Source organism: Mastigoproctus giganteus, chromosome 9, assembly GCF_048544385.1.
Source record: "Mastigoproctus giganteus isolate SK-2022 chromosome 9, ASM4854438v1, whole genome shotgun sequence".
NCBI classification, from domain to species: domain Eukaryota; kingdom Metazoa; phylum Arthropoda; class Arachnida; order Uropygi; family Thelyphonidae; genus Mastigoproctus; species Mastigoproctus giganteus.
The window spans coordinates 162,015,111-162,040,961 of record NC_143583.1 but is presented as its reverse complement, the minus strand read 5'-3'; the positions used below and the strand labels follow the sequence as shown (position 1 = coordinate 162,040,961).

The 25,851-nt window shown below is 36.6% G+C and overlaps 1 protein-coding gene across 2 annotated transcripts in view; it reads left to right on the top strand.

Moving 5' to 3' along the window:
- jbug (filamin-type immunoglobulin domains fbug) overlaps nt 1–25,851 on the top strand; it is a 1,114,928-nt gene that overhangs the window by 197,995 nt on the left and 891,082 nt on the right. For both annotated transcript variants that reach the window (XM_090381438.1, XM_090381439.1), the window contains exons 8-9: nt 4,428–4,556; nt 13,115–13,244. In XM_090381438.1, coding sequence (XP_090237564.1) covers nt 4,428–4,556; nt 13,115–13,244 — 259 coding nt within the window. The remainder of the gene's footprint in view (nt 1–4,427; nt 4,557–13,114; nt 13,245–25,851) is intronic.

Genomic DNA, 25,851 nt, shown 5'->3' with positions numbered 1-25,851 from the left:
CTTCTGTTTTCTGGAACAACCATGCTTCATATTTATTTCCTGAAAATTACAAAGCAGAGAAATTTAAGTCTAATGTCAGTAGGTATCTTCTTTCATCTTCTCATCTGTCAACCACGTGCACAGTACTAAGTACCATAGGTTCTGATACCTTTTGTGTTTGGAAGACAGGGATTTTCATTCAAAGAAAAAAAAAAGCATTTTAACATTTTGTAGGTGTTTCTCTTTTGCTTTTCCCTAATTTGAAACAAAATTTGCATGTTTTCTGCTCATTAAAATCACTCATTTAAAATCATAATGAAATGCACCAAACAGCTTCTATTCAGTGTATGCTAATTCATACTGACTGTAGATAAATGGAGGATTCATGTTTAGATAAATCATTGGTGTTTTAGTGAGTTTTGACAAGTCCCAACTTCACTATGACATTGAAATTTTAAGATACAAAGTGTGTCCCCGAATATTTGATCACACCTCATATATAGTTACAATGGTATTATATTTATGGTAATTGTATTGTATTATATTTATGGTATGAAATGATGGAAGAGGTGTATGTGGGAAGTGAAATTAATGCATCTGTTGGTTATGATTGAAAGTTTTGTTTTGCACATATATTGGAATTTTGAAGAATGTGACGTGACTCTTTTGAATTGAGTTTGATGACCTTATCATACAAGTAATGATGATGATGCTTCAGTTTTGCATATAAAGAAATTTCAGTTAGGCCAAAAGAGTTAACAAATTCATTGTGACTGTATACATATATTTAGTTAAAGGCAGCTGGAATATTTTCCCCCTCCTGTCACTATTGTTCATGATGAGCCATGCATTTTTGGTGAGAGTGTACAGGCTTGAACACTGAACCATCTTACTTGTTGCATTGCATGCCTAACAGTGGACCACAGCTGGCTCTTCGCATACGTACATTGTTATCATTTAATGCAATACGTTGTTGAGTTATATCTATACATGGTAGTAAAGCAGTCTCAGTCCTCCCCCTGTCCTCACCTGAGACTGTGACTGCCTAACTATAGCCTTTGCTGAAGAGGGCATTAGGATTCTGCCAATTGCTGATAGAAATTGAACTCAGACTTTTTCAAGTAAGTGACAAACCACTCACTGTGAACATGTGGCCACATTTAAATGACTGTATTATGCAGGCCTAACTATTAAAAAAAAAAAACATTACTGTATCTAGTCTTCATTGTTCAAGTAATTGAGTATTTAATAGCTGTTTTCAGTATGGGATAGGAATATATTTTGGGTGATTAAATACTCTTAAAATTGAATTGAAACCAAAGAAAGACGGTTAATTCTGTTTGTCAAGAGATGGCATTAAATTGAATCATTGTTGGTTAACCAGAAATTATTTTATTTGAATTGTAACATTTTTATTAAAAAAAAAAATGTATGTGTATGTGAATATGTTTTCTGTACATCCATTCCTTTTATTTCTGAATATCCACTTTTTGTGTTCAAATATAATAATAAAAAATTCTGTACCAACTACATAATGTGTCCTGCCGCTAGCATATTTAACGTGTTTTACATTTAACAGTCATCGGCAGGTGTTAAAAATGTATTATTTTCATATATTAATAAAATTCATGGATAATAATATAACAATGTTTTTATTTTATTAATAATAATTACATATCAGTTACTGAAAGTATTGGTCATCACAGACCAATAAAGTAGGATCTATAATTTTTATTTTGAAGAGATTTTATTTTAGTTCGTGACTAAATATGCCATCTACAGTGGTGGACAAAAAACTGCATCTCCTTAAAAAAAAGTAATCTTTGTAGTGAAATGTATAAGATATTGTTTGATTACGGTAATTTTGTTTGTCACAAAGCAAAGGTATTGCCTCAGATAACACTTCTATTGCATCAACAATAATTGTAAGATATTGCATCAGCCATTTCTATAAATACAGCATTGGAAGGGTATACACGCTCATTAGTATTCTGTTTTGCAGAGGTGAAGAATGGCTCCATATGTTCAGTTGATACCAAGAAAAAAAAGTGTAGCTGTTGCTCTGTCCCTGGAAGGGCTTTCTACACGTGCTATCACTGATAAAATAGGTTGTCACAATTATATCCCGGGTGCTGAAATTAAAGCATGGAACCAGTGTTGTGAAGAGAAGACCTGGATCAGGCAATAAGAGAAGGACTATGCCTTCCCAAGATTGATATTTGAAACAGCTATGCCTTCATCACCATGCTAGTGTTCCTGATTTAAAACTGGACTTTGAGATGGCCTTTGGTGTTGAAACAAGTGCATGAACTATCCAACGATGGCTTTCGGAATGCGGTCTGCATGCCTATTGGCCCAAGAAGAAGCCTTTGTTGACCCAACAAATGAGGAAGAAGTGACTTGCTTGGGCTAAAATGCATGTTTCATGGACAAAATAGCAATGGCACACTCATCTTTTCTGACGAATCGAAATTCAACCTGCGTGGCTCGGATGGGAAGCGATATGTCAGAAGACGAAAATCGGAGACATACCATCCCGACTGCATAATAACAACCGTAAAGTTCCCCGCCGGTCAGATGGTCTGGGAGTGCATAACAAGCAAAGGGGTGGGGCGAATTAAGTGTATTAACGGAATGGTGAAATTTTGAGAAATGGTGAGATGGTGAAATGGTGAGATTTTTTGAAATTTTCCCTCGTTTTTCCTCCCTTAAGGTGCAGTCATATCTCAGAAATGCTGACATTACAGTGTTGGACTGGCCTGGCAATAGTCTAGATTTGAACCCTATTGAAAATTGCTGGTACATAATGTTGTCTAAAATTGCTCAGAAGAAGCCAACAAATAAGATTCAGCTGCAGGAGAGCATTGTAAGGTGTGATACAATGAAATTGGCAACCGTTTATCCAGAAGTTGATTAACTCTATGCCAGATTGTTGCAAGGCTGTAATTGCAGCTTGAGGAGGAACAACAAAATATTGAGGAATTATTTTGCTGATTTACTGTACAAAATACTATTATGTTAATGTTTCATTTCAGTTTGCACATGTAAATGCAATAAAATGTATGTTTGGTTGTCATATTTCCATTAATTATGCATTTTACCCTTTGGGAAGATATTTATGGCAATTAGGTATATCAGGTGGAGTCTTTTTATTGGATTTCATTCAGAGATACATATCCCATATAAACAAATGCATTTTGAACGTTCCTGCAACCCACAATGCAGCGAAAAACACATTATTTGCAAAATTCACAAGTAATGCAGTTTTTTTGTCCGCCACTGTATAGTTGTTCCATTTCGTTGTATTTATCGAAAGATCTGATGACATGTCCAAGTTGAAGAATGTTTTCACAAATGTGCAGAACTCTTTTCGAGCCTCAGAGTTTAATTGTAAAGAAAAAAATTACATTCAATCTGAAAACACTTGGTGACTTGAAACCAGATGCGTTTTTGAATTAATGCATTTCTCAGTTTCCGAAAAATTTTTTGTGTCTTAAAACCTTAATATTTCTGTTTCTAAATTCCTTAGCTTTCCAGTTATATGCTATACATCCACATTATCCTGTTTATTACGTGAGAAAATTTCCCTGATCACATGTTCATATTTTACACTATCTTGGAAAAACTGCTGCAATTTTCAGAGGTTTGAAAACTTTCCTCTAGTATAGAGCTAAGATCAAGCTCCATCCAAAATTTCATTAAATTTGTGCCAGTAGAAGATAAATTAAACTGGAATAAATTTTCTTAATGCTTTTTGCATGATGGTTTTTCTTTACAAAATTTTTGGAACAACGTCAGTAAAAACGTTTTTAACGTCAATGAATGAATTTTTGTTTACACCCTGCATAGTCATATACCCTGCATAGTCATATGCAGGGTATATAGAATATTACAACAAATTCATAGTAGCTGTCTAAAACAGCATGTTCACCAGCATCATAGTTAAACAGTAGCATGCATTTTGTATGGTATACAGATTTAAATTTGCAAGATGGATATCAGTTGTTGCATATTCTTCTCAGTATCACAGCAAGTCCTTGTGTTGGTTTTTCCTATGCTTTGTTTCATTTTAGTTTTGTGTATTTATCTATTTATTTTGTTTACTCTTGATTTACCACATTTGGCCTTAAAATGTAACTTTTGAGATGTCATGAGCAGTGAATGGAGATTTTTATATGCATTTGCCAGATTGAATATATAGTTCTTTTATCTGTTCAGTTCAAAGCATATTAACTTGTTAACACGTTGCATTCATCACAGTAGTAGTAGGAGGTAAGATATCATATGATCAGTGAATTGCATAATTTTATCAACTTTTATAATGCTAATTTGTGTAATAGTTGTGCCTGTTGTAACGTTTTTGGCTCACTGTATTGTACCAACCTTTATAATGTTCATTTGTATAATAATTCTGCCTGTTATAACATTTTTGGAGCTTTTATTTTCAGCTCATTGTATTTTGTGAAGGAGAGATAGCCACAGGATGCCCATTAAGCATTAGAGTTCATCCCGATATATCAAAAATTCTCTTCTCTGGCATTGATCCTTGTGCTTTAGGATCCATTGTTGAAGTTTTGGTAAGCATGCAGATGTTTCTGATATATTCAACTTTCAAGTACTGTGAATTGCTAATCAACTATTCCATATTTTTCACAGAATAGTTGATTAGCAAATAAGAATCAATGAATATTTTTATGCATTGAATTTTGATTTCTTTATAATTATAATACAATACAATCTTCATTTTAGGTGTTTTTATTTAAGATTTTTCCCACATTTTGCATCTGTTTTTTGTGGTCCTAACTATTATCATCATTATTATTATTATTATTATTAGCCATATTATCCACCTCAGGTGCAAGGAAGTCTGAGGCTTATACCGCACCAGCCAAAAAAAAATTTCTGATTAACCGAGAGAGAGAGAGAGAGAGAGAGAGAGAGAGAGAGAGAGAGAGAGAGAGAGAGAGAGAGAGAGGGGAATCACCAAAAAAGAGAAGAATGATGATATCCAGCTCAGGACCCTGGGTGTGCCAAGCCCATGCTCACCAGATGTGAGCCCCTGGGGATACTAAAGCTTCAAACAAATGTATTAGTGTTTTTCAACCCTTTAATGAAGGATGATGGAAAATCTTGTTCTTATGCAAATTCCATGCATTTGTTTAGTGTTCTCCTAATTGAAACCTGTATATGCATTGTTGTTTTCTCAAGAGACCTCGTGTCCTATGTGAAATTTTTGATGAACATCAAGGTAATCTCTCCCCACCAACTGTGAATTGTACTAGAAGATTATGCTCCCCCAATCTTGAGGTGATACATTTACTGATAGCTAAGTATTGAAAAGCTTGTGTTCAAACGGCAGCTGCTTCGAAGAGAAAGTCTGAGTCGAAACTGAAGTCCTACGAATGCTGCAAATTGATTGTCTTGCATTGCATTGTAGAAGTGGCTTCTTGCCATGTATTGAGTTGCAGCAATCACTAATTGCTTCATTCAAGCAGGATTTATCACTGCTGGCAAAGTGCACATGGAAGATTGAGAGTGAGCTCAGAGAAGAAGATTGAGAGAAAGTTGTTTCTAATACAGACATTCAGTTTAGATACTCTGAAGAGTGATGACAGTGTTTTGACTTGAGCAAGATTGACCCTTGAAGAAAAATATTGATGTTGCAAAAAAAAGGAGAAAGAAGAAGAGAATGAAGAGAGTTAAGAAGAAATGCATGAGGTTACAGTTCTAACTGTCTCTCCAATTCCTATATTTAGATAGGCAGGTTATTTGCTTTGAGGCTGTGTTAAGATCAGTGGTGGGATTCAGCCGGTTCGCCAGAACTGATACCTAATTTTTTGTTGAGTTCGGCAAACCGGTTGTTAAAATGGCACTTGTGATCAGGGTTCTCTCTAAGTTTGGCGCCTGGGCAGCCACTCAATATGGAAATCACAAATTTACATTCCTTACTCTTTTTTAATGTTCATCTACACAACAGCATATTCCAAGTGCCAGTAGTAATGTTCATTCCCTCCATAAGTGAAAAAAATTAGATGGAACTATGCTTGTAATATTTATTTATTCATTTCATAAAACTCATTATACCTTTGATGAAATACTACATTTTTATTCTCTCGCGTTTGTTACTTAAGTAAACAAGCATATAATGTAAAGAGAAAAAGTGCCAAACAACCAGGGGGTGACACACTGTCATTTGTTTCAGCTTTGTGTTACGCCCTAAATTCACATGAGATATTATGAGTGCATTGGTGTTCCCCGATCAATAAAAAACAATAGGAAGCTAGGACACAACGAACCAATAGAAATATAGATTTAAAGGGTTGTCTTATCGCCCATTTCGGAAGCCGTGGAAGAGTGTTCTTCCATGTTGGAATCCTTATGCCTGTGTGCATGTGGTAATTAAGACCTTTTTATCACAACTTTCCCGTGACAAACAGGTTTGACGTACATATTATTCTATCGTATTTAATCTGCATAGCCTATACCATTTATTAATTCAGCAAGAAATTTTCGTTTAGTATCGATAAAATGAAGAAAATGTATGTTCTAACTGATGTTTATCAATGGTATAAGCACAGTGCTTTGTTTATAAAAGTTTGATATGACCACACGTGGACAGAACTAGTTAAAATATTTAAATATATAGGCACATATCCGCTCCTGTTTTATAATATATTAAAATAAAACATTTTTCAAATTTTTTGTAGTAGCCCTTAAAAGGATGAAAAGGCAACAGAGTTTGACAGATTTTTTCAATAAGAAACCAAAATCAGAATTTGTTGTATCAGAATTGGCCTTGGATGGTACAAAACAGTCACAAGCACAACCACTCCAACTTGAAGAAAATAGCACGTCAATTATTGACATAAAAAATGATAACAACTCCAAAATTGAAAATAATCTTTCTGAATGCTGGACAGTGCAACAATATAACAATTTTAAAGAAAAATATGACGGACTGGTAATTTTTAACAAAAAGTTAGGTTGCGAGTATTGTACAAAATATGACTTTATAAAAGAGAAAAGTGTTCATGTGTCAAAAGAATGGAAATGTTTTCAGATTGAGGCATCAGGGAAAAATAAAGAGGTACAACAAACTTCTCTAAGGGAAAAAATGAAAGAACATTTTTCATCAAAAGCTCATAACATTTGTAAAGAGAACTTAAAACAATGTGAGCAGGATTCAATAACAAAAGTAATAGATACGATGAATGAAAAATATTTAAGTGCTACTTGTAGAGTATTTAATACAGTTTACAGCCTTGAAAAAAGATGTAAACTGTTTTCAGACATAGAAGTGCAAATTAAAAATGGATTAGATATGGGAATAGGATTACATTCTCGTAAAACTGCTGTGAAAGTAGTTGATTTCATTGCAAAGGAAATTAAAAAAGAAATATTTAATAAAATTATTGAAAATAATCTGAATATATGTTTGATTATTGATGAAGCTTCAACGATATCCTGCAAACCAGTTATTATACTTTTCTTACAAGTTGAGGATTCAGTTACATCACCAACAATTTTCGTTGAACTAGTTGAATTGGAAAAACAAGATGCAGAGACAATATGTACTTCAGTGATGGAAAGTTTAAATAATGTTGGGCTTACTAAGAACTACCTAGAAAAAAATTTAGTAGGATTTTGCTCCAATGGTGCCAGCATTATGCTTGGGAGAAAATCTGGAGTGAGCACTAGGATTGCAAAAGAGTTTCCAAACATAATAATATGGCACTGTTTAAATCATCGCCTCCATTTTGTTTTAGATGATTCGATAAAGGAAATAAAAACAAGTAAATCATTTTAAAATATTTATTGATAAGATATACTATTTTTCATCAATCCAATAAGAACCAAATTGAACTTTCCAAAATATCCGAACAACATGGAATTGAAATTATAAAGATTGGTAGAGTTTTGGGACCAAGATGGGCTGCCTGTAGTTTAAGGTCAACCCTAGCTGTGTGGCGTGCTTATCCAGTGCTACATCACTATTTTTATTCAAATAAAAATACTTAGGTATGGCTGCCCGTCTTGAAAATATATATTTTATAACTGATTTGGCATTAATGATTGATATTTTAAATGAAATTTCTCTTCTTTCAAATGCACTGCAAGCAAGAAATATAGACATAATAAAAGCTGAAAAACTCGTGATAAGATCTATTAAAGCATTTCAAATGCTTGGAAAGGAAAAGGATCCATACGAAAAAAAAAAAAAAAAAAAAATTGATGAATTAATTACTTCAGAAACCTTCAAAAATATAAAATTTGTAGAAAATCCTCGATTTGTCAGGCTTCCTCGGGAAAGACTTCTAGAAAACATCATAATGAATTTTAAAAAAAGACTAGTGATTGTGAACATTTAAAAGCAAGTTGTAACCAATTTCAAGATAGGAATAAATTACAATTTCTCAATTTTTTGGAGCCAGATTACTGGAATATTTAAGAAGTACTAGTTCCATGGAAAGCAGCCGAAGAACAATTGCTCATATTTAATGACATTTTTAATTACCAAATTGATATTAATGATTATCGAGATTTTGTGGAAAACGTTTTAAAAAGAATTATGCAATTCCTGAAAGTGTTTAAAGAGCTAAAAATATTGTCAGAACAATTGTTGTGATTAAGCAGAAGTGGAAAGGGGTTTTTCAAAGATGAAAATAATATGTTCAGAGAAGAGAAGTTGCCTAACTGTTTCTAATATATCAAACACAATGACTATTTGTCTAATCGGCCTACCTCTAAAGGAATGGGATCCTACTCCTACAGTGAAAAGATAGTTAAAGATAAATCACTCAGCCAATGATGCTCGGATAAAAGTGAAGAAAATTGCAAGTGAGGATGCCAATCAAGAAGCAATGTGGAAATATCTTAAATAACAGTTATTGTTTTTTGTCAGATGTTATTTAATATTTTTTCATTAATATTTTAAAACTCTTTCTTATAACATAATTAGTTTTGTGGACCTCTTTTATTGTTCTTATTTAAGTATTAACTGCATGAAATAATAAACTACCTTTCAGTATATAGTTTTTTTATACTTAGAACGGTCATTAGGGCAGCGAACCAGTTGTTAAATTATTTGAATCCCACCACTGGTTAAGATACATGTGTCATTAACTTTTTGATGATAGCCTGATCCGAATTGATCAACTACACAGGAGATTTTACTTCATTTGATGAACACAAATGAAAAAGCTCTCATCTCTTCTGGATTATTTTAAAATGTTATATAGGGGGTGATGAGTTTTGGTATGGTATGTACTATGTATTTAGGAAGGATAGGGCAGATAGAAGGTAGTGGTGGGGTCATGCTTCTTATCAAAAGCAGCCTGAGCACAACAAAAGCTTTGCTGGATCCAGTTGTTTTGCATGCTAGTGTAGAATCTGTATGGTGTTGAGATAGTTGGAAGCAAAGGTATAATGAGAGTGGGAGTAATCTACAGGCCAGGTAATTGTGAAGATTATGATGAGAGCTTCTACATGAAAATTAAATGGATAAGCAAGCGTGAATGCCTTATTATGGGTGATTTTAATTTGCCTCTAATTGATTGGAACAAATGGGAAAGAAGCTCTACACGAGGGACAAAATGTTTTAAATCAACTAGATGGTTGTCAATATGTCAAGGAAAGCACTAGGGAAAAGAGTATTCTAGATGTGCTCATCACCCATGAACCAGATGACATAATAGGACTTGACAGTACAGGAAGTGATCACGGAGTTCTATGGTGGACGATGAAAAGAGAGAGAGAGAGAGTGGGTGGCAGCAGTAGTTAAAGGCAAAGGAATGGGTTATAATTTCAGGAAAGGAAATTACAACAGCTTAAGGTGCTGGCAAAGGCAGATGATGAGAAATTTCTGGCAAAGAGAGCAAAGTGTGGGGATAAGGAATTTTTTACATATATAAATGCAAAGAAGAGAAGAACAAATCGGATCGGACCTTACATGTTCTACGTGGGATAGTATTAGATACCTGAGCTGTTGTTTCAGATGAACTCAACAGTTACTTTGCATCAATATTTACAGAAGAAAAACCCTTTATGTAAACGGGGAAATTATGAAAGTGAAGTTGAAAAATATGTAATTAATGATAATGAAATTTCACATGATTATTTAAGGAAACAAATTGGATGCCTATAGGCAAGTAAGGCTCCTGGGGTTGATGGCATATACCCTATAATTTTAAGGGAAGTGAGTGCATTGAACCATTAAGGCTAATTATGAGAGCATCATTGGACTCAGGAGAGATTCTGTTGGAGCCAGTGTATCTTGACTGTTCTAAGAGCTTAGTGGGAAATTACCGACTGGTCAGTCTTACTTCAGTAGTAGGGAAAATCATGGAAGCAATGAATTTAAATTTGCAAATGATGTAAAGATTGGTAAAGTAATTAATGATCACTGCCAATCAGAGCTTCTTCAGAATGACCTAGATAGATTTCAGAAAAGTGGCAGCTATGCTTTAATTCAACAAAATGCATGCTCTTACATCTAGGGAACAGCAGCCCCAAAATAACATACACTTAGAGCTAAAGTGAGTAGTGGAAGAAAGGGACTTGGGAGTTATGATACGATCAGACGTGAAATTCTCCGAGCATTGTTGACAAGTTGCAAGGTCCTGTCGATGATTTATCAAAAATTTTCTAGTTGTGATAAGAACATCATAATCCCATTATATAAGGCTATTATTAAACCACTCTTGGAATACTGTGTTTAAGTGTGGAGACCACACCTAAAAAAAGACATAAAGAGACATAATGAAATGGATATCTTCAAAAAGGTCTCTAAGGTTGGGCGAATGATTCATATCACAAATTTAAACAAGTACATTAATTGTTTAACTATAATAGTTTAATACTGAAAATTATAAAATGTACCAGACGATACAGTACGGTAAAATAATATTTACAAAAACTGACTTACAAAATAAAATGTATGATGAAATTTTAAAATGCAATAAAATATAATAAAGGTTAAAAGCGATAAAACAATGATTGTAGCTTTCGGGGGGCATCCGCCTCCTTTCTCAACAACAATGTTGTTTAGGCAACACATCCTTAAATAACAGGTTCACGGCACACGTGGCTGACCAGGCACATGCTCAATATTTCTTCCATATGAACCAGAACCAGAAGTGGCTCCGGAGCGTGAAAATGCAAAGTGCTTGTCGTTTACAAGGACCACAGCCTTCTGGAGGCTGTGGTCCTTGCCCATCACAAAATTTCTCTGCAGCTTTAGAATTGGCACTGGCGACTTCACGGCATACTCTAATGTTTTGGAAACCAGTGCGAAGCTTGAACCTATAAAATTACCTGTTGCTTGCCCACCAACTTGGCTTGGGGTTTACCGTACTTATCCTTAATATCTTCATAAATACTTGTGGCTTTTGCTTGAATGGCCATTGGACTCAGGGACACTTGCTTCTGAATCTGATTTTCCATCCATATTATTAATAGCTGTTCCATCTATATAGTACCTGAACACTGTTTAGTGATCACTGTTGGTCTTCAGTGTATTGATTCTTTGACACGTTCTTTTATACGGGCACTGTCCTTTAAAACAGTATTCACTGTTGAAGCAGCGAGATCTATTTCCCTTGCAATAGATGACAAACTTTGTCCAGTTTCGTACTTTTTAATCATTTTCATCTGCATTTCTAAATCAGTATTGTCTCATTTCCTGGCATTGTGAGTACTTGCACTTTATGTTGGTCGCTTTCCCTTCACCATTGTATTAAGTAAATAGGAATGAAGAGAAGTTTCTCAAAATTTGTTTCTTATATGATTGAAGATTTCAGTGAAGGGGAACTTGTTTCACCATAATACCGTAACGTAAAAACCCACAGAATTCCAGTTATCAGGATTATTGGAAATGCAATAAGATCGAGTTTACTACCCATTTATAATAGATTGTGCTAACAGAAAGGCCCAATAAACCGGAACGTGCAAATTGTTTTTATTGTTTTTTGGTGTGATCTCCAGAAACGCACTTTAGAAAAATATCACAAAGGCGTTCAAAATTGATTCTTATAACCGGAACGTATGATAACGATGAAAGTGTAGTGCATATTCCGTTATGAATATGCTCTTTTAGAGAGAGATAAATAGCTTAGTAATATAGCGAAATTATCAACTTCCAAGGACTTGGAACGAATTACAAAAAAAAAAAAAAAAAAAAAGAAGAATATACAGTGTATAATGTTATTGGGTTTACATTACGATATTTTCACAATACCTCCATTTATCCCTACTGATGCAAAGCACGTTCCGTATTTTTTTCAGTTTTCACTGGCTGGCAAAATCTTACGTAAGTCGAATTTGCATAAGTCGAGTATTACGTAAGTCGGGGAGTTCCTGTATTGCCCAAAAATTAAAATCTACAGTAGTTGAGTTGAATGTCAACAAGTATCTCCTGTCTTCTCAGTCTTTAACCTGTGCACAATACTAAGTACTGCAGGTCTGATGCCTTTCATGTTTAAGGTTCAAAAAAAAAAAAGGATTAATTACTGAAATAAGTTACTACCATCGTTGGTTGAGGCTGCAGTTTAGTGAAATTTAAGTGTGTGTGTGTGTGTGTGTGTGTGTTTAAATTTTAATGTGTGTTGGTGCAGCAAAACCTTTGGGGGGGCCTTCTTTGCACTGCTATGCATAAATACTAACTTCCATGTACTGGTGTGTTTTCTGTGTGAATTGTAAAAGAAAAATTATCTGTTTACTCTGAATCCTTTTATCTTTTTGCCATTTGGACAGCCTCTGAAGGGATAAGATGTCTGGACTTAAATTCTATTGATCACTGTGCTGGTCCTAGAGTTTGGAGGCATGTGCAAGAATTAGGATTTGACAAGGACAACAAGGGATTCTTATCTTTAGTATATAATGTAAATTTTGTTTATAATGTAAGCTACTAAAGAAGAGTTAGAAAAATAGCTGGAGGCATATGACTATTATAAGCTTAAATCATTCCAGATTAAAAAAAAACAAAAACAAAAACAAATTGCATTAGATATATTTACTCCCTATTCTAGTTATTGACCACTTATGGATGTAGATTAGTTTACCAATCTTTACATTAATCTTCGTCACAGTAGTGTATGTGGTTCATTTTTAAAGTAAATTAGCTCTTCCTTTTTTTCAGATTAATTCCAATGGTGCAGGAGGTGGAAGTGTTCATGTTGAAGCCTTATCTCCTAGTGGAAAATCTAGACCTTGTCCTGTTGTTGAGAAAGAAGGTGTATATACTGCTACTTTCACACCAAATGAGATAGGTGAGTGAGCTTTATAAAAAATATAAAAAAAAGTATAATGTAGGCTAATCTGGGCTGTTTAAGTTATTAATTTCTATTGTTAAGTGCTTAGCAGAAGGAATAATAGGTGGTAACATTTGATATACAGGGTGTTTCAAAAGTGACAGTCAGTAATTTAAATATGCAAAAAAAGACTAGTAAACATGGGTCCTTAAGTGAAACATTTTCGAGATATTGCACATTTCTAGTTGGGATCCACCACTGACAAGGTGAACTGTACAGAGTTGGGATCCACTACTGACTTGTTTGTTTAGGTTAGGTTATGCTCATTCTCTCCCTTCCCCCTCTCTCAATGCTCTGAGACGTAGCAGGCATACCGGTACTTGTCAAAGGATAGTCAACATGGAAAAAGGTTACAGCAATGAAGAGTATGTGGACATTCACTTCATGTATGGTAAAGCCAATGGCAGTGCACTCGAGACTGCACGTTTATACCAAGAAGCATTTTCCCGCCGAAGGCCGCCCAACAGGCACACATTCATCAGGGTACATCAAAGCCTTAAAGAACATGTGCACAAGGAGTATGAGCAGGTAGGCCCAGAAGCATAACACCTGATGTTGAGGAAAGGGTGTTAGAAAGAACATCCTGTAACATGTAACATCTGTAAAATACTGAGGTGCTGAAACCAAAAATTAAAAATGTATTATCTTATGTTTAATAAAACCACCCTTAGCAAAGGATTCAGTTTTTTGCTAAACTAGTACTCCCATAGTCAGTGGTGGATCTTAACAGAAAATGTGCATTATCTCGAAAACGGTTAATTTGCGGCCTGATGTTCACTGGGACATTTTTGCTTATTTTAGTTTGTACTTTTCACCTTTAAATTATTGACCATCATTTTTGAAACACCCTGTATAGTTAAGCTGTCAGTAAGATGTTTATTTTTGTTATATGAATAGATAAAAACAGACACGAAAAAAGAAAAGTATATTGTTTTTTGTTTGTTTTGATTCATTTGGTTGTAAATAAAGCAATTTTTGACTGTTTATTGGTGTCCTTTAGAACTAGATGGGTAGTAGAGTTCCTTGCTCTTGTTCAGTGTGTTTTTCAAGTATTTTGCCTGAGCAGTACAGAAAATCTATAACAAACACTTCATTAGAGACTTAGGTCTGAACTTCGCTGTGCACCGAAAGGGATAAAAATTTATAATTCTATAAAATGTTACACTACCTCCTGCAGGAATTGTGCACAGTAAACCCTCTCGTTGATTGGGCTTCAAAAACGATAACAGCATCTACTAAATCAAGTCTTTTATCTGTACATTAATGTAACTGTCTCAATACGATGGTAATTATCATCAGTAAAAATGTTTTCACAGCAAAGGAGGATTTTCTTCACTATGACACTACACTCCATTAGCCATCCCAGTGTATTAAACATTAGTTTGGAAGAAGGGATTATCTGAGCTTCCTGTGAGGGTACTGAAATGCTCTTTAGACTGTGAATAAGCTTTAATCAGAATTTCGCAGCTGCTGCATGAAGATGCAGCAAAATTTCAAATTCTGCACAGCTGATGGTTTCAGTATAATACCATGGGCACCTGTATGTGACGAGTGGACCTTCCAGTGATGCTGCTCACCTTCCAAATTAGCATCACTGGGATCTAACACCCATACCTTGGTTCCAGTGTTACATCACTGGAATCCGGCGTGTGTAGCCGTGTGCTGCAACCCATGGAAACTCGGAAAGGTGATCCTGATGGTTGAGGGGCCCAGCCTTAATACACCACTTCAGGCCCCTGCTTCGACATGATGGGAGGTCCCGGCCCGACCCTACTGGGATCGATCGGTGGGAAGTTCTTACTGCTAGGGTCAACTGTGTTCCAATGTCTCCCTCCCTTTGGTCCTGGAATGGGATCAAGGCTTATTGGAAATGTGAGTATGGTGCTCCTAAGCGAACTTGGCACCCCATTCGTGTATGCAGTACCTGCTAGTTCATGAGTGGGCACTCCCTTGTAGGGCTTCATGGTGGGTGAGGTACTTAGGGCATTGGAAATTTTTATCTTATTTTCATGAGTAATTTAAATCCTTCTATTCCATCTGGGGCCCCAACAAGGCCCCTACCTAATTAATCAGATGATAATAACATGAATTCTGTTAAAAGAGCCAGAACTGAGGATAAAACACTATCTGTGACACCTCTTTTCTTCATTCTCCATTCCACTGGAGAGCAGTCAGTTGGGGAAAATGTCACCCTTTATCCAGAAATAATTAGAAGGGATGGCAGGATCACCTAAATCCAGAAAATGGCTGCTTTGTGAAGGTGTTTTATCGAAGCATCAAATACAATGCATGCTGAAAAAATTTTGAAATGGCATCTATGTGGGGGATCCCCATCATCGTAAACCCTCAAAAAACTCTGGACTCATCACAAAGTGTGATATCAGAGTGGAATCTTCTTCACGTTTCTGAAGAAGAGATCTCCTCTGAATTAAAAGCACAGGGAGTGACAGCTGCCAAATGAATATCTGTGCGAAAGGGTGGGAATCTCATTCCTACCCAAGTTCTCATCCTTACATTCAACACCTCACGGCCGCCAAGTACCATTAAGACAGGCTATTTAAACTGCCCAGTGAGGATGTACATACCAAACCCACTGAGGTGTTTTAAATGTCAAAAGTATGGCCACTGACAAACAGATTGATGTGGTAACCCTGCCTGTGCTTGATGTGGTGCCAAAGATCATGAGTAAGGAATGTCTAGCTCCTAAGCCAATTTGTACTAACTACCAAGGAGAGCACCCTGCAGTCTCGAGCATGGCAGCGGTGGAAGGACGAAAAAGAGATTGAAAAATTAAAAGTGGAGCTGAACATCTCCTTCCAAGAGGCCAGAAAACGCATCCAACCTGTAAATAGTGCCAAGTCCTCATACGCCTAGAACGTTTCTGGTAAGAATACCATCGGGACCCAAACTGATATGATTGTTCCCCCAAGGGAGTCTTTCACTCCCATTGCTTGCTATTTATTGAGTTCACTAAAGCCAACCAAAAATCACAGTCAGCTGCGACTCATATATCGGTACATCCCAGTGCTCCAGCATTAACACAAGAGAGCACTAAATTAACACCACAGAAAACTACACTGCCCACTTCAGGGCAAGAAATAATGGATGCCGAAACTAAGGAGGTACATGATGAATCAGTCTTGGAACTCTTTGCGGAGGAATAAATGGACAAAGGACAGCGTCAATACCTCCCCAAAAAGATAAATCCAAGACTGAAAAAATTAAGCCTTCAGCACCTTGGAAGCCACCTGATAGACCCACCAAGCCCAAATGATGGCTAAATTCCTACAGTGGAATTGCCATTGATTCTGGCAAAATACTGATGACATCAAGGCACTCCTGCAAAAGCACAAACCAGCTTGCTTTTTTTTTGCATAAGGAAACTTATATTTAAAGGCAAATGATGACCCTGCCATGCATAACATTACCATAATTCGTGAGGATAGAATTGTGGATGGTCCTGCTCTTGGAGGAGTCACAATTCTCGTGGGCAACCAGATCCCATTGCAGCCTTTGCAACTTGATGTTGCAAAGAAGAGTAAGAGTACCAACGAGACCCAAACTGATATGACCGTTCCCCCAAGGGAGTCTTTCACTCCCATTGCTTGCTATTTATTGAGTTCAATAATGGGATCCTTCCACTTGTTCAGATTACGAACCTAAGGGGCCATAAATTCAAATTAAGAAAAGACAGATGTAGAATAGATGTGCGGAAATTTGCCTTTAGCCAGCGGGTGGTTAATTGCTGGAACAAACTTCCATCTGTCGTTGTGGAAGTTGATAAGTTGAATATATTTAAGGAGGAACTGGACAGGCATTTGGAGGGGATGGTGTTATTTTTATTTATTTATTTTTTTTTTGCTGATGCTGCATAAGCTCATACACTTGCTTTCTTGCATCACATGCCACTACTACTACTACTACTACTTATTTTCAACAAGAAGCTGATATTTCTACAACACGTTCATCAGCTTAGGACAAGTTGTGCTAAGGGGCTTAACATTCTTCGTGCCCTTTCGTCAACTTCATGGGGTGCAGATTGCTCTACCCTTCTTCATCTTTACCAAGCCCTTGTCTGTTCCAAACTTGATTATTGGTCTCAGGTTTATGGTTCTGCTAGAGATAGTGTAGTTTGGTGGTTAGATACAGTCCACCATTAGGCCATTTGGACAGCCACTGGAGCTTTTCGCACATCTCCTGTCCAAAGCCCTTATATTAAAGAAATGAACCATCTCTATCTCTTCGACGTAAGCAGCTGTCTTTACAAGTATGCCTTTAAATTGAAATCCATGTGTGAGCATCCATTTTTGAGCCATCTCTACAACACACGTCAGACTTCCAATAAACCTTTTGGTATTCACATTCAAGGACTGTTAAATGAACTAAACATGACGATAGACAACGTTGCTTAGTCACCAAGGCAATTCCTTCCACCCTGGCTTGCCCATCTTCCAAATTGTGACTTCTCCCTTAAGATCTGGGAGAAGGCTACTACGCTGCCATCTCTCTCTCTCTCTCTCTCTCTACCAGCAACTCTTTGCATCATATAGAGAGCAGTATTCTGACTTTCTGCCAGTCCATACAGATGGCTCGAAGTCAGAATGTTATATGGGATCTGCTGTTGTTTTTCCTCACAAAACATTATCCAATAAGATCCCACAAGAAACTAGCATTTCTACTGCATATTTTCATGCAATAGAAACCCCTTCATCACATTAAAAATAGTGAATACTTGGGGACTTGACAACAGTTGTTGTCAAGTCCCCAAGATTAGCCCCAGGGGCTAATCTTGGGGACTTGACTAGGTGATTATCAAAAAGCGTAATAGCGAAGTTTGATTAAATTTCTTTTTATCTTGATTGTTACCTGTTTGAGTTTTCCGTTGCACGAAGTGCTTGATTAGCTGCCCTACGTTCTTGTCGTCTGGGGTGGGCGGTTAGGGGTTCATCCCCCTGACTGGCTAAACGGGTACCGAGTGGTAGGGCAGAGTGAATTTGTTAAATTGCATTTTTGTGCCCTCAAGTTAAGCTTTTGGGACCCCCGCTCGTTAAACTTGAGCGGGGGGTGTTTTTAAATAAGTCTCCGGATAGATTTTCGGATTCTTGTGTTTTTTGAGTTAAAGTTGTTTGGGTCTTATAGACTCAAGTGTTTAAAGTTCTAAGACTTGTGTTTAAAGTTAAAAGTTGTAAATAGTTGATAATTTTAAAAATGTCCGGTAAGAAGTCGAGCGCTGGCTCTCTTTCCAAGAAGAAAGCAAACACTGAGATTGATACAAGTAGTGATTCGGATGAATCAGAGAGTAGAAACTCTGAAGTTTTGGAAGATGATATGAAAAGGAAAATGCAGAAAGATACCACGGGTGGAGCCAAAAGTAAGAAGGCTGGGAGTAGTCAACCAGTCGGACAATCTAAGAGAAAGGCAGTGTGGACACCAGAAAAGAAATTGGAAACGATGAATGCTATGAAGACATTGTTGAATGGTATGGCAAAAAGTCCTGAATCAGGGATTGTTGCTGTAAATGGACTAGAGAAGGTAGTGGAGGCACGAAAGAGACTAAGGGATCTCTTGTTCCAAAGAGAAAATCGTGTTACTAGCAATGTCGCAAACAAGATTCTAGACATATGGGATGATTTAGAAATGGTTGTAATGGAGCTGGAAATAGATTTGAATGTTAGTAAAGCAGAAAAGAAGGATATACAAGAAGTGTGTAGAAAGGACTATGCTGCTGTGGTGAAAGGGACGGGTGTTGAAAAACCCAAAGTGCTGATTATCACTACTAAGAATAATAAACATAAAAGTAGTGAGGACATTAGACAAGACTTAATTGGAAAAGTAAGACCTGAATTGCAAGATGTTAAAGTAAGAAACCTTAGAGCAGTGCAGGATAAGAAGATCATCCTAGAAGTCGAATCTGAAAAGGACATTGATATGATTACGGAGTGTCCGAAATTTAAAGAACTAAAACTCTGTGCGGATAAGATCAAGAAGCGACATCCAAAAGTCTTAATTTATGACGTGGAACAAGATGTAAATAAAGATGAGTTGAAAGAACAGTTGTGGGTAAAAAACTTAAAAGACTATGGAATTAGTCAAGAAGAATTCCAGGAAAATTTTGATGTGATCTCTGTGAATAAAGCAAAGAATAAGAACTTGAACAATTGGATAGTGCAGGTAGCTGGTCCGGTGCACAAGCGGTTAACTAGAACAGGAAGAGTGTTTGTGCATTGGTCTGCCTGTCGGGTTCGTGACATTGTCACGGTGACCCAGTGTTATAGATGTATGGCCTTTGGCCATATTGCAAAAGTTTGTAAAGGAAAGGTATTTTGTGGACACTGCTCAACTGAAGGACACTCTTATAAAGAGTGTATAAACAAAGGAAATGTACCTTGTTGCATAAATTGCAAACGTCATAAAGTAATAGGTGAGCATAGTGCTGTAGACCACAGCTGTCCAGAATATAATAGAGCAATGGCCTTAAATCAAAAAAGAACTGATTACGACTGAATTGATGTAGTGTGGTCAATGGTTGTGATCTGTTTTGGGTTGCTGTGGCTTTGTCATGGGCCTGGCAGGTATGGCTTAATGTAAGTATGTTAAGCTTGGAAAGAGACTCAGTGTGAGACTAGTTTTAAACTAAATTATAAAGTTTAAAATTTTTAACTTCTATTGCGAGTAGAGGTCTTCCTCCTCGAGGAAGGGGCGGTAACTGTTGTCACACGGGATATTCGTTTATCTCTGTGTGACAACAGGCTAAAGACCGATATAACGAACATTAATCAACAGAAATGTTTAGAAATAATTTGGTCTAATAACTATCATAGTGATGATAAATCACCAAAATATAATTGTAATATCAAAAGTTTAAAGACTTTTGCGCAGATAGGCTATTGCCTGGGTGGCGCACTGAAGGTTCTGTTGCTTAATGGAGTCCATACAGATGGCTCGAAGTCAGAATGTTATATGGGATCTGCTGTTGTTTTTCCTCACAAAACATTATCCAATAAGATCCCACAAGAAACTAGCATTTCTACTGCATATTTTCATGCAATAGAAACCCCTTCATCACATTAAAAATAGTGATTACCAAAGGTATATGATATATAGTGACTCATCAAGCATGTTACAGGCTCTATTATCAGTGAGATATAACCCTCACACGGTCTTGTCCCGGATCCAGCAGTTGGTTTTTTCTCTCGTTGAATCAGAATTTGACGCTTGCTTCTGTTTGATCCCAAGCCAATTGGGATCTGGGGGAAATTAATTAACTTATACCACTGCCAAGTCAGCCATTTCCCTTGATATTCATTGCCTCTCAGTCCCCTATACAGACTACAGACAAATAATACGCTCTAAATTATATTTTCAATGGCAAGATTCCTGGCATGGACAGGCCACAAATAAACTATATCACATTAAGCCTGTAATCACGCAGTGGCAGTCTGGTCTGCGCAAGGTCTGAAGAGAGGAAGTTGTTCTTGCTCAGCTTCGCATAGGTCATAGTCATCTAACTCACTTCTTTTTGCTGAGGACGGATGACCAACCTATGTGTGAGATATGTAACACTATTTTAACTATTCATCACTTTTTGATGTGAAAAGATCTATGCATGGCACTAGAGTAAAATTGATTGGTAACGAAATTTTCTTGTCTCGGAAATGACGCAATTGATTGTTAACGAAATATTTTTTATGGAAATGAAACAATTGACGTCATTTCCTATATGGTGGCTGTTAGATTTTAAATGAAGCAAATGATGTTGCGTCCTAAATGTGTTGCTAATGATTCTAACTCATTCTAAATGATTCCAACTCAGTCACTTAAGTTGATTTGGTAGAGTAAGCAGCGAGTAGTAATATTATCAAGGATAAAAGCAGAATATTATGCAAGAAAGCTGGTAGTAATATTGTACAAGAATAAAATGCAGACTTTAATAAAATCTGCTTCTCAAGATTTTGATCACCATCAACCTTCTAAGTAGCGTAAGTAAGTTTTGATCAAACTGGTCAAACATTTAAATGGTTTTACAGGTTGTGCAAGAATAAAAGCAGAATATTATGCAAGGAAGTGGGTAGTAATATTATGCAAGAATAAAATGCAAGAGTTTGATCAACATCAACCTCCTAAGTAGCATAAGTATGTAAGTTTCGATCGAATGGTTCAAAAATTTAAACGGTTTTACTCTAGTGCCTCCATAGATGTTTTCACATAAAATGAAACAATGTTAACAACATTGATTGTTAATGAAAATTTCATTAACAATCAGTTGCATCATTTCCATTAAAGAAACTTTTGTTACCAATCAATTTTAGTTAATGAAGCTAGTGGGAGTGCTGTGGCTCAGCACTCCCATTAGCTTTATTAGCTTCAGCTGAGAACTGAGGATGGGTGGTTGGCCTCTGAATCACAGCCTTTTGAAATGTACTGGTTGTTTGATGGCTGTGGAGCAATTAGGAATGGGACATGATATTGCCAAGGGGAATGTCTTTGTGTGTGTGCGTGATGTAAAGAGTGTGAAGAAATCAGGTGCCAACTCATCGTTGTTATGGACTTATATGAGAGCTTGAAGGACAGGGTACATGCCCTTGAAAGATTGAAATTGAGGGGCCCATTAAGCTTTCAGCTGCCCACATCAACGCCGAGCTCGCACTTGAACATCACTCAACACAGCAGCAACCCCCAAGGTAGAATGCACTGGTCCCACAGGAACTAGTTGTCAGTGACTCTATTGTCAGGGAAATGGGGAATATATTGTGCAAAAAGGATAGGTGGAATAGGACTAGGGATGTCTGCCAGGGGCAAAGTTGTAGAGCAGATATCATCTTTTAAGGGTACAAAAGGTGATATTGTTGTACATGTCGGCGCTAATGATATTAAGAGTAGGAGACCGGCAGAATTACTTAACAAGTACAGGTCAATGTTGAAAAAAAGCCGTGAGTTAGGGTTGAATTCGAAAGTGTCTGAAATTCTGCCCAGACGCGATAGGAGGGAGTATATGATGAGAGCCTTGTTGATCAATTCTGCCCTGGAGAGATTGTGCGAGGCTCGAGGGGTATAATTTTTTTCAGAGTGGTCTGTGCTTGCTAACAGGAGAGACTGCTTCTACAGGGATGGGATACACTTAAATAGAAAGGGTGCAAGAATATTTTCTGATGTTATCGAGGCATTGTTAGGTTGGTCGAACTCGCCTAACAATGCCTCGCTAGCTTGGGGGGGGGGTTTCACAGAATAAAAGATTAACAGTAGCCACAGGCAGAGGCAAGTGATTCTTGCCCACACTGCTTCTATTGTAATGAGCAGCAGCCTCGAGAGAAGTTGCTTAGGACTTCAAGAGCTGCTGGAAGTCATCATGGAACAAGTAAATAAATCGGCTGTGTTAGGATAACTAAGAGTAAGAACAGGTGCATCTATCCTTGCATGTACAGCAATGCTAGAAGTATAGTCAATAAATTTGATGAATTTGAAGTGCTGACCAAGGCATCAAAGGCAGATATTGTTGGGATATCAAGACATGGTGTCACACAGATATAAGCAGTGCAGAATTGGAATTTGGGAGGTACAATGTATACAGAAAGGATATACAGGGTAGAAAGGGAGGAGGGGGTTATCCTGTTAGTTAAGAAACATAAAATCTTTATTTCATAGTACAATACTTTTTCATAACATTCTCTCAACGTAATGCATTTGTATCAAGTTGAATGGACGGTCACATTTAACAGACAGGCATTACACCACTATATAGTTTTTACACAAGTAAAAACAATAAAAGCGTCCACGAAATATTTCTTTATTGAATATCACTAGACGTGTTTTTGTGGTTTTCACTGCCTTTAGAAACAGTCATTTGGGATAGGCTACATACATAGTGAGTTAAGTAACAAAAATAAGAAATAAAATTTCAGAAACCAAGATGTTCTAGCTTAGCTCTCACAAATTTAAACATAAACCTGCACTTAAAAACAAATAGTATAAAAAGGACTGATACCAACATTAACAAAATATTTCAAATACTTCAAAACTAATAGTTCTTCGAATTCAGGAATATGCTGTCAGTCAGGAAGCAATGGATAAATTCTTGTCTTTATCTAGCATAAGTTCGTGTATTTTTTTATTATAGTATGTGGGCCCATACAGATGAATACTATGTTACAAAGTAGGAAAACATACAAATAAAATATGTACATTAAGGCATAAATATTTTAAGAAATATTTCATTTTGTTTGTCGTGTAGTACTTAATTCCCAATGACTCCGTATTTACTAGTGAGAGTAGCTGAACTAGAATACCATTTGTAACATAGCACTATCCTTCCTCCCCTAAATAATTTATGAAAACGTTTAGGCAAAAATGTCTAGACCTATAGGGGGAAAAAAAAAATTGTACCCTTAATGCAGTTTTTCACACTTTTTACCTAATTGTTAGTAACCCTGGGTATAACCTTTTGTACAAGTCCTGAAATATGGTGTATAGTACTGAAGGTGACCACACAGGTGTGAAGCAATGTAAGCAGGAGTTGTGATGTGCCATCCACACCACATGGATGAATGCTGTCCTTTGTGTTACCAGGCAATGCTAAGTGGTAGATGACCTGTCATCAACTAGTTTAATACCACTGCTTTGCTTATTGGTGGCTTGAAGTGGTGGAAACCATGTTTAGTCTCCCTCCCATCTCTTCCATCATGTAGTATGATTGATGTCTTTTGAGTTTGATGGGCATCATGGCAAGATGCCCACCATAACCTGAATCGTCCTTACATTTCAAGAGTACAGCTCTAAAACTGTATTCATAATCCAACCACTAGATAGTCCACTGGACCGAACCAGTTGATAACTCTCTAGAAGGCTTCTGGATCAGCTAGTGTATAATCTTGCTGCCTCTACTGTGCCTGATAATGACTGGAGCGAGTCCAAGTAGAGTGTAATAGGGGGGAGGCATCGTCGAGGCAGTGTTATGTTAAGATGCTGTGTATATTCTTGCCATGTGTATGCCCTATCCAAAAATTTCATTACTTCATACATGTCCTCCTCACCTTTTCTTACTACTGAATACATCATGAATAGCCAAATTAATAGAACTAACTTATCTGTGTAAAGATCTAAACCTTCCAAACCCTTCCTTGTTCATTTCACAAATATACGTGGTTTCAGTTCCAATCTCAGTGATGTCAATTCCCACTTACAGTCTTCCAAGCTCGTTGAATTTTTTCTAACAGAAACCAATTATCGGTTGATTCAACTGATGCTCATCTCAGTTGTCCTAATTATTTTCTGTATGATTCCTTTTGCTTCAGAGATGGTGCTTGTGCATATCCCCACTCTACTAATGCTAATTCTAATATTCATTGAGGGAGACTTTTTAGTTTGGAATACCAGCTGGTCAAGATGCTGAGAAGTTTTTGCAATTACCAATTACCTTGCACAGACTGTTCATTTACCTACCAGAATACAGGAAAATTGTAACCAGCAGCCTACACTCTTGATCTTTTTCTTACTACCAACCCTTCCAAGTACATGGTCGAGTTTAGAAGTCTTCTAGGCACCTCAGATCACATCTTGGTCTCTTCTCCAATGGAGCCTTTTTCTTATGGCCGTTCTTAACCTAGTGTTTGGTATTACAAGAATGCAAAATGGGGATCATCTGAGTGATTTCTATTCTTCTTTTGCTTGGTTTAATTATTGTTTTAAGTCTTCTGATGTGAATAAAACTATTCTTGTATGGATGAAATCCATACAAGAATAGTTTTATTCTACACTCTACCTTAAAATCTTGTCTTTTATGTCAGCCTTGGTTTTCCAATAAATGTGCTAGGGCTGTTCAAGATAAGGATGCTGCATATCACATTTAGCTAACATCCAAATTTCCAAGTTCATTTTCTGCTTATACTAAATCTTGCAACAATTGTAAAGCAGTTATTAATTAGTCTAAAGTAGATTTTGAAAAGGCTAAGAAAAGAAAACCTGCTTCTTGTCCAAATGGTAGTCAAGAATTCGGATCTATCACCAAAGCTATTGGTCACATCTTTTTCCCATTTATGCTTCCACATCTGTTAAAACCTGGTTTTTTTTGCCTCCTCAGCCAAAGATAAAGATGTCTTACTAGCATCCGAAATTTCTTCTATCAATTGCATTGATAATCTTGGTAAACCTCCTCCATCCATTCTCACTACACTCCACTCATTGCTTCCTGGAGTCTTCTGCCAAAAGGATATAGGAAGAATTTTGAACAAGCTTGATTGCAAGAAGTTCCAGGTTCTGTTGGCATTTTCCCACTTTTTCTCAGAATCTGAACTCCTGAGCTTGCTCTTGTTCTGTGTTACCTTTTCAGACTTTTTTAGAATTTCCAAACAGAAAGAAAAACTGCAGTGAATTAACTTTGTTAATTTACTGCCTGCTCTGTTTTAATTTCTGCTTGGAAATTTGCTCATATCCCGCCAGTTCCTTAAAAGGATGACAGCTCCCTCTTATCTACTTTTTTGAAACTAATGGAGAAATAAATTAATCATCAATTCCTAAACTCTTTGAAACCTTCCATTTGATCAATGATTGCCTAGTATGGATTCTGTCAGTA